Raw genomic sequence first — 10,047 nt, forward strand, 5'->3', positions numbered from 1 at the left:
GCACCAGACATTGCCCACATGGAAACGGTAAGATCGTGCAGCGCTGGTTCGATTCTCGGGGTGTGCGCTTAATCAACGCATTTTAAGAACTGTTTTCTATTCAGCGGTACTTAGTAGATAAAACAGTTTACAGATAACAACACTTCCATAAGCGAAACCTTTATCCTATCATTCTACGTAAGCAAGCCTACATCAGCGGTGCAATGCCTCTTCAAACAAAACTGCAAGAATTAAAACCTCAAACAGACTTTCTCACACTGAGAATGAACATTCTCACAATCAATCAGTCTTCCGTTAAAATCGCAATCTTTTTACATTTCTGGATAAAATAAATAGTTTTCACGATGTCATTTATTTTTTAAGAAAAATTTTAAGCTGAGGACCTTTAGCGTTGTTTCACAAACTTTGTATACAATCAACGACATTAAGAGGAAAATTTGTATTCTGTAGGTACCAATGAGATGCCCGAGGGCCGCAATTCCTAAAACCAAAAACAGACACTACTACAAAGGGAAAATATCTGTAAAATTGCAGAGGAAAACGGCAGTTTTCTCACAAAATCGAATCTACACGCATTACAGCAAAATAATTTTCGATGTTTTTTTCCAATTTGTTTGCTCCGTACCCCCCGGAGTCCTGTCAGCGGTTATAGGCAAATTGTTCGTAAGCAATTGTTCGTAAAACAATTGTTCGTAAGCAATTGTTCGTAAACTGTTTTTCGTAAAATGAAATCCGTAAAACAATTCTTCGTAAAGCATTTCTTCGTATACATCAAATTTTAACTGCATGCACGAAAAAATGCTTTAGGAAGAATTGTTTTACGAAGAATTAATTTTACGAACAATTGTTTTACGAACAATTGCTTACGAACAATTGCTTTACGAACAATTGCTTACGAACAATTGCGTACAAACAATTTGTCGGACACCCCTGTCAACACTATAGGTTATTGACAATCAGTCAACTTTAAATTACAAGTTTTATTTTTTTTTTGATTTAGTTTATTTTTTCTGAAACAACAAAAAGGTTAAAAAACTTATATTGATTTAATCACTATTGATACTGTAGAATAAAAGTTTCTTGCTGCTCTTGGATGATCACAATAATTTAGGCTGTTGACTATGTTATATTGGCAAGAGTAGGCTACAATGTCAGGATAAAGCATCTCCATACGACCTTTCAACTTACCAACTTAGTGTTTTTGCTGATCAGCAAGTAAATTTCTTTTTCCTGTCTTTGAAATCTATTAAACGAGTGTTTCTTCGCAGGAGGAGCTAGCCAATTCGAATCTGAGCAAATACAGGAAACTGCAGCACGAGTTGGATGATGCGGAAGAAAGAGCTGACATGGCGGAATCTGCTCTAAATAAGATGAGAAGCAAAGCTAGAGATATGAATAAAGTAAGACAACAAACAATCTCTGCTTCTTTTTTACCCTAAATATTACACTCGTAGTTAGTCTGCCTAAGGAGTAGCCTACGTTACAAAGATATGAATTTGCTTACCTCCCTCATTTCAAAATAGGTGGGTCACCTTACAAAATAACTAGAAACGTAGCCTGTAAGGCTAAAGACAAGTTTGCTTATGATTTTCGATTTTGCTTAGTAGGCTATGTAGCCTACTTCGAGACGAAAGTGTTATCAAGTGTTATCTCGTGATAGAATTGTGCTCCCAACTTCCTCGATCGACTTTATTATAGTTCAGGCAGACTCTGTGTTTAAACTAATATATCCATCAGCTGTTAGCCTTCTTGCAAAATCAGTAATTGAAAATAAACAAAGCGTAGCCTACAATAAAGTAACTGCTTAATATTGGAAAGAACGTGGTTAAAATCATAGGCTATTGATGTTTTTCCTATTTCAGGAATAAGTGGTCCAAAGTCTGAACGCTGAAGTTTTTCTCATCACCACTTTGACGAGCTCGTTGACCTGCTTCAGTTATATCTTGTATTGTGTTTTTCATGCAAATAAATATGATTTCTCATGTTGCACACAATTGTAATTTAATAATGATTGCCAATGTTAGTTTGGTCTAGTTAGTTCTATTGTAGTTTGGTAAGTCGGCTGCTCTTCTCTCATCCACCAGGTCTTTTACTCTCATTTTCTAAAAATTTTGTCTTTTTTCTTTGCCTTAGCTTAGGCCTATGTTGTAGCTTAGGCTATCTTCCATGCAACTTATTATTTTAGTTGACCTACATAATATAGACCTACCTTGATAGCCTAATCCTCCAAGTTAGAGAATTATGCTAAATGAATTGATTTTATCTTGAAATGGTCACCCTGAAACTTGAAATATCTCCGTTTTCCCACGTTGCTTTATTTATATGGTGAGCCTTCCTAATTTTTTGATAGTTTTTAGGAAGACACGAAAGTGATATCCAAATTAGCAGAAATCCAATGCAGTAGTTGAAATAGCTCAAATTCCATCCAAATCCAGTCGCTTGCTAGTTGCGCGGTCAATTGCTAGTTGCGCGGTTTTTATGCAAAATTGCACTAGGCCAATAGTTTTTTCTTCCGAGTTTAGGGAAAATTTTGACAATTACCCGCGAGGTTGGTTAAATTTTTATCCTCGGACTGAAAAATCTTTTGCAAGGTCATTCCTGGCTGTTTAGTAAGCTATAGTTTTGGAGGCTTTAGTAGAACACTGACGCATTCCCGGTTGCCAAGAATGGCAGAGTAAGCCTAAAGCTTCCAACTGTCGAAGTGTTGTTGCCTGAGAATTACTCCATCCACTATAGACGCCGCTGAATGGTTGGCATAGCCTACTTTGAAACCAGGGCCGCTGAGAAGACAATTTGCGCCCGGTAAGGTATTAATGAATCCTGGGGCCCCTGATCAGAACGCTTCTCATAAATGCGCACCACATCTAAAGAGTAGGCTACTCAGTTGTTTCTTCAAGTTTTTGGGACCCTCGGAAAGATTTCAAGCCCCTAATGTTACCCCGGGTCCGAGTCCAAAAGTACCCCCTGGATACACCCTGTCACACCTACTGGTTCAAAGCCGTTGCCCAAGCGCACATCTTGATCCAGCGCTGCTTAATCTTACATTTTTTCGTGCATAAACTCAGACGCTTAACAAAAATTTTACAAAAGGAACCATTATTTCTTAGATTTTATATTTAAAATAAGGCTGCTTGAACGAAAAAAGAATGTAGCTCAACTCAACAAAAAAATATTGAAATTCTCTACAAAATATATTACTATTAGGCACGACTGACAGCCATACACAAGCAGGCAACTAATTCCACATCACGTTCACTAAAAACAAGAGTTGAAACGTGACGTAAAATGTTCAGGTCAGTAGGCAAGTCCAAAGAATAGCACTGTAGCCTAATAGTTTCTCTCTAGAGTAGTGTAGCCCATGTTGTAGGCTATATCTGAATTGTGAAAGAACTACAGCTTATCAATACTATGTACAATCAATGAATCAAGCAACACTTTACATTCAGCAACCACTAAGCTAAGCGAAGTAAGTCTAAGCGAAGTAAGTCTAAGCGAGAACTACAACAATACTAAACTGATCATTGCGCATACGATAACAAGATGGCAACAGTGGGTCATTGTTACGTCACACACAAATACCACAACCCCCCTTTGTCTACAAGGAAGTTGCGAGCAACAGTTTGTTTCTCAACGTCCGGAGTTTTATGTACAAACATAGTCATTTAACTTTGACGGTCCTTTGGCACGTCGCCTGATGCTCCGTCGTGGAGGTATCGGTCGCACAATAACATTGTCATTAAAATGAACTTTCCGATTCGGCGAAGGTATCTCATCCTCTCCTTCGGTTGTCCTGTGAGTCGCGATGGCATCATCTATCTCTGGTCGCAGAAATCGTCGATTACGCCAGCAGATTCGACCACTGGGTAGTTTGATGTTGTAATCACGGTTTTTACCTATGCCAACAACTTGACCGATACGCAGGGGCGCCGGAACGATTTGTGACTGGGGGGGAAAGATTACGAAAAAAGTGCACTTTTGTTTACTAAAGGGCCAATTTTTTTTTAAGTTTTAAGATAAAATATAGCGATAATGATAATCCGGTATACAAAGAAGAGCACCATGCTATGTTCTAAAGATGTAACCTACTGTCAAGCCTTAAAACAGCCTGCAGCCATGGCCGCTAAGCAGGGCCTGATTAAGGCTCACGGGGGCCCGAGGCACAGCTAAGCTTTGGGGCCCCTATTGGCAAACGCTTTCGATGCAGAGCAGGAGTGCTCAACTGTTACTGCAAAATCGTTACACAATTTGAAATTGTTACTCAAAAATAACAAGTGTGCACACACTGGCACAACAACTTTCACTACCTATGCCTACGGTAGGGGAAAGTGCTATAAAGTGGACCTATAAAGTGGTGCTATAAAGTGGCTGATAATTTGGACTACTGCTGTTTTTTCAATGACTGAAGTAAATAATTTCATGGTTTGTGAACAGCTTGAATTAACTTTTTTTACTGACCTAGTTTTTACTATTTCAGAAATTCAGATTCAAAGGATTGAGCTGGTTCTTTGTTGTTACTAGAGGTTTTGTGTTTTGGGGGTCTGCGATGTTATTTTGCTGGTCTAAACTATTGAGAATTTTTCAAATATTGCTACAGTTACAAAAGATTATACAAAAGTAATCTGCAGGAGAGGCATTACTAATAACTATCTGCCAAAATCTTGAAGAAATGTCCACTGTTTAATTCTAAATGACACCAAGCAACATAAGATTATGCTAACAGTAATATGGACCACCTAACTGTTTGGTAATATGGACCAGTGGTCCAGGTTATGGTTAATTGGTAGAAATTTGTTTCTCAGTAATGAAGACAGGCATAGAAATGAAGTTCCATGAGATTTATGCATTTTTTTCAAACTTTCTAGAGTGCATCATAAAATATATTTGTAACTTGCTTTCTTATAATGATAAAAGCTACTACCAGTAATTTGCATAATCACTTTGATATTATAAACAATTTGATTAAGTTCTGACGACATGTCTAAGCATGGAAATTGGATTTAAAATGAATTTAAAAAAGCAGGAATTTACCCCATTAATCCTCTTATATTTGATGAAAGTGATTTTCACTCAGCTGAAGTTACTGACAAGCCTCATGAAGTAGACACCTCTCCAAACAATGTATCACCGCTGATAATTGATGATCAAGATATGTCTACTCAAGATGCAATTTCTCGAAACATTTCACCTTTGTCACAAGATGTGGTAAACATTGAGAAAGTGGCAAAAAAATCTATCATGTCAACAGAATTAAATGCTGGAACTTTAGCTGATGCACCGTATGAAGCAATCTCACAAGCACCAGGACCATCGTCATTGAGTGTTAAGAACTTAAGCTACAACCTTGTTCAATTAGCATGTCATGCAGGGTATCTGTCGAGGACATAAGCCCACTTCCAAAACAAGTTACAAAGAGAAGAAAACGTAGAAAAACTACAAAGGCTACTGTGCTGACAGGTACGCCACACAAACATAAAATCAAGTTCACAGAAAAAGCTAAACCAGCAAAACAAGTGAGAAAAGGCTTTAACCTTTAAGTTTTCAAAAAAGAGAGTTATTCCAAGCAATGCTGCTTCTGCATGCACTTGTCTTGTGTGTGACGAGTCCACTGATGAGGATTGGATTCAGTGTTGTCAGTGCAAGAAATTGGCCCATGAAAGTTGTGCTGATATATCAAATGTTCATTTTTACTATTGTGACAACTGTGCCAACGATCAATGATTTGAAACTTGTTTGAGATGACTATCATGAACGTTTCAGACTATTTTTATTTATTGAGTGTTTGTGTTCTATTTCATGCCTTTGAAGTTTGACTTCCTTGATATATTTACTTTCACATGGCAATGGTCCATATTACAGTATGGTGGTTGGTGGTCCATATTATGAAACAGGTGGTCCATTTTAGAAACTGGGTTGATAACATGGACCACTATATAAAAAAAATAATAATGTAGTTTTCTTTGTTTGTGTTATGTTTTTTTGATTGGAATTGTTTTTTCAAAACAACTAGCCTGTAACTAATTAAATAAAGTTAGTTGCACCCCAATGTTGTGGATCTTTTTAAAAATATTAAGATTTTTCATTAGCTGGTCCAAATTATAGTACTTTCCCTACTAATGTAAAAAAATGGGGGCCCCCAAAACCAGGGGGCCTGAGGCCTGTGCCTCGTGTGCCTCATGGTTAATCGGGCCCTGCCGCTAAGTAGTGCTTGGATGACCGCCGGTGATACCTCCTCAATCGGCCAAGTTTGGCCGCCGGTCTCGTCTAGCCAATCATTTAATTTCGCAATAGAATGATCGTGGATTAACTGTCGAAAATATGTAGTATCAAAAAGTGACGCAAAGTTAGGTCAGCGCGTCATAGCCTAATCGCCACTGTTGCATTGTGCGGAAATATTTGTTATTGATGGAATATATCCATCTGCGATCGCCAGCGCTGTAAGTCTTGTTTGTAATTCCCGACGTTTATTTTAACAAAGTCTTAATCCGAAGTGCTAATTTACATCGGCTGGCAATGTTGTCGTTTTTATGTCGATTCGATGTTGTCGGACATTGAACCGTTGTTAAAAAGGAGAACTAAGTTAGTTGACATCCGAGGGGAAAACATTTTTTGATCATATTTTGCAAAAATTATTACCTTGCCGTCGTCGTCAACACATGTCGAACGTTGTTTTTCGTTGCTAAAAAGAATTCTAGGGAAGTGGCGAACTTCTTTAAAATCAGCCACATTGGAGACACTCGTGAAAGTGTCGTTTGAATAGTACTGGATTACAATCCCGATAAAGCGGTTACTGCGTGGTGCAACGATTCTATTGTAGGACGTCGCCCAGGCCCAGACTTCAACAACGCTAAGTGATCATTTTAGCATTGTTGCAAGTTTAATTCTATTTACTTGTGCTATCGTTATTTTTATTTTGTATTTTGGCCTTAAAGCACGCAGATTTGGCCCCCGAGAAGGAGCTCCCGGTAGGCCACGATGGCTGCCGAAAAAAAACGAGTTTTAAGGCCTGTACTGTGTGGCAAAATTTTGTGCCGTAAATATTATTTTGAGGCAAAAATGAAAGATTTTAATTAGGCTAAAAGCGAATAGCAGAAATTGTTATATTGCAAAATGTGCAGTACCTTACATGACTTTAAAAGGTCACCGTTGCCCCCGCTGCCCCTCCATCTGCAGAGAAATTGAGGGCAGGGGGGGGCTTTCGCCCCCATGCCCCCCCGCTTCCGGCGCCCCTGCCGATACGATCCCATTTATGTGAAACTGGGTTTTGTATACGTACACTTTGACCGATAACAATGGGTTTGAGAACTTTGGAATGCTGGTTATAATTTTGTTCTGCATATTGCTTTATGCTTGCTGCAGCTTTATCCCTATTTTCAAATTTATTTTTCCACGCTTCACTAAACGACTGGATCCGGGCCGGTACGATCGATCGTATGGGAGATCCATATAAAATTTTAGCGGGTGATAAGCCATAAGCTTTCGGAGTATTTAGCCATTCTAGAAAGCCTTCACAAAATTCTTCGCTGTCAATGCTGCCTCTTTCAGACGTTTTAGCAAGGAGGTTCTTCATAGCCTTAACAGCGGCTTTAGCATGTCCGTTCGACTGAGGATAATGAGGTGTGCTGCGCACAGAGGTAGCACCCAATCTTTTTAGGAATTGTCGAAATCTACTGGAAGTGAACTGAGGTCCTCCGTCTGTTCTCCCGCGGACTGGTACACCTGTATCTACAAAGTATTTCCTGATAACACTGATCACCTGTTGAGAAGTTGGATCGTGGTTAAACTCTGTGATCTTTATCCATCCAGACAAACGATCAACATACACGAGATAACACTTTCCCGCGTAAATGAAAAGATCCATAGAAACTTCTTCAAAAGGGCGAGTTGGAGGAGGATCAAACTTCATTGGCTCTTGCTGTTGGCTGGATGAGTGCTCTTGATACTTGCTACAAGATTCAACTGTAGTCTTTATGTCATTGTTGATAGCTGGCCAATAAACAGTTTGTCGCGCACGACGTTTGGTTTTGTCAATGCCTTGATGAGAAGAATGCAGCTTGGTCAGGATTTCTTTTCTTTTAGCCTGAGGCACCACGATGCGATGACTGTCCAAGAGAATCAATCCATCCTCGATCGACAATTGATCTTTTAGTTTCTTAAAAACTTGAGAAGCAGAATTCGGCTGCTTGTCTTGAAAATTGTTCTGGATTGACGCTATAAGCTCTTGACTTTGTTGATCTGTGCGAGTGGCTTCTTTGAGTTCTTCCAATACAGGATCAGCACGGATGGCACCTTCTTCGTTTCTGAGGATTGCAAACACCTTGTGTATGGTCGTACTGACGACTTCGTCAGTAATCAAGTCGTCTTTCTCTGGGTCTCTGCATGGAGCTCGGGATAGGGCATCAGGGATTTCATGATTTTTTCCTTTTCTCCAGACAGTTTTGAATATGTAACCCCTAGCTTTTCTTTCAGCCGTTGAATTCTGGGATTGTCCACCATATCCAAAGTTTGATTGTCCAGGATTGACTCTAATGGCTTATGATCCACGACTATGTCAAATGTAGGCAAACCTTTGAGGTAAATTTGACATTTATTTATTGCCCATACCACTGCGAGTAATTCTAGTTCAACCATGGCATACCTGGATTCTGTTTCAGTCGTAAAACGAGATCCTGCCTTTGTGAGTTTCCATGTGTCATTGTGCTTCTGTAAAAGAGCATACCCTAATCCCTTGAGTCGGGACGCATCAGTTTGAAGCATAGTAGGTAGCTTCGGATCAAAGGAAGCTAGGATGGGAGGACTGCAAAGGATTGCTTTTGTCTCCTTGAATGCTTCATCGTGAATTGGGGTCCAAACAAAAGCGTTTTTGGGTTTCAACAAATCTCTGAGAGGAGAAGCGACTTCACTCAGTCTGCACGTGCAACCTCCTAGCTGATTTGCCATACCCATGAAGGAGCGAAGACCTTTAAGGTTACTGGGGGTGGGAAAATCGGAAATAAGCTTGTATTTGTTTAGGATCTGCTGTTATTCCATCCTCACTCACCACATAACCAACGTAGTCAACGGTGGTGCACATGAAGTTAAACTTACAAGGATTGGGTGTGATTCCATACTTTCTGCATCGATTGAGCACTTCGACAACGGTGTCGAGACTTTGTTGCGCTGTTTTGCTGTAAACTAGAATATCATCAACAACTTTTTCGACAAAGTCGATGCCGTAGATTGCTTCATCACCTCTGGCACAGTACTCATCTTGGGAGGAAGTTAATCCCATAGGCGCTCTTAGAAACTTAAATCTTCCGTGTGGAGTAATAAAAGTAGTGAGGTCCTGGCTTTCAGGAGCTAAAGGGACTTGCCAATATCCTTTTGCCGCATCCAATGTAGTAAAATATTTTGTCCCAGATGGGATATTTGTGACGGCTTCATGCGGCGTCTTTGATGAATAGTAAGGGCGTCGAACGTAATGGTTTAATTTTTGAAGATCAACACATAATCGAATACCTCCTTTTGGCTTTGGCACCACAACGATATTATGAACCCAATCAGTTGCTTCTGTAACTGGTTCTATAACACCAGCTGTAACTTGTTTTTCAAGTTCTTCTTTAAGAAGGTGTCTGTACACCAAAGGAATTTGACGAGGCGTAGATACAGCATATGGTTGTGCTTCTTTCTTCAAAGAGATTTTCATCGGCTTGACATTCATTTGACAGAGTTCGCCATCGTTAGCAAATACATCTTGAAATTCATTCAAAAGTGTATGTTTCATCTGATCGACTTCTAGAGTAGGTTTATTTGAAATATTAAACTTGCTTTCTTTTACACTTGAAATTTGCTTTGCGGTATGCAATTGTTGCAAGGTTAGAGGTTTAGGATAGTCTGGTGGCAAAATCGTAAGTTGCTTGCAAACATACCATGCCAGTAAAAAATCTTCAACTTCGTTACACACATAGATGGTTTCTTTTGAAGACATTTCTCCATACTCTATTTCGCAGTGCAAAGTGCCAATGCATGTAAGTGACTGTCCATTCGCGTTCATCAAAGGGTCGTTAGTTG

General features: G+C 39.4%; 1 protein-coding gene across 1 annotated transcript in view; it reads left to right on the forward strand.

Moving 5' to 3' along the window:
* The window catches only part of LOC145768516 (uncharacterized), a 37,795-nt gene extending 35,808 nt beyond the window's left edge, over positions 1 to 1,987 (forward strand). Inside the window, exons 38-39 of the mRNA XM_082580024.1 lie at positions 1,269 to 1,400; positions 1,863 to 1,987. Coding sequence (XP_082436150.1) covers positions 1,269 to 1,400; positions 1,863 to 1,868 — 138 coding nt within the window. The 3' untranslated portion in view covers positions 1,869 to 1,987. The remainder of the gene's footprint in view (positions 1 to 1,268; positions 1,401 to 1,862) is intronic.
* The last annotated feature ends 8,060 nt before the right edge of the window (positions 1,988 to 10,047 follow it).

The sequence above is a fragment of the Aplidium turbinatum genome, chromosome 4, assembly GCF_918807975.1.
Source record: "Aplidium turbinatum chromosome 4, kaAplTurb1.1, whole genome shotgun sequence".
NCBI lineage: Eukaryota > Metazoa > Chordata > Ascidiacea > Aplousobranchia > Polyclinidae > Aplidium > Aplidium turbinatum.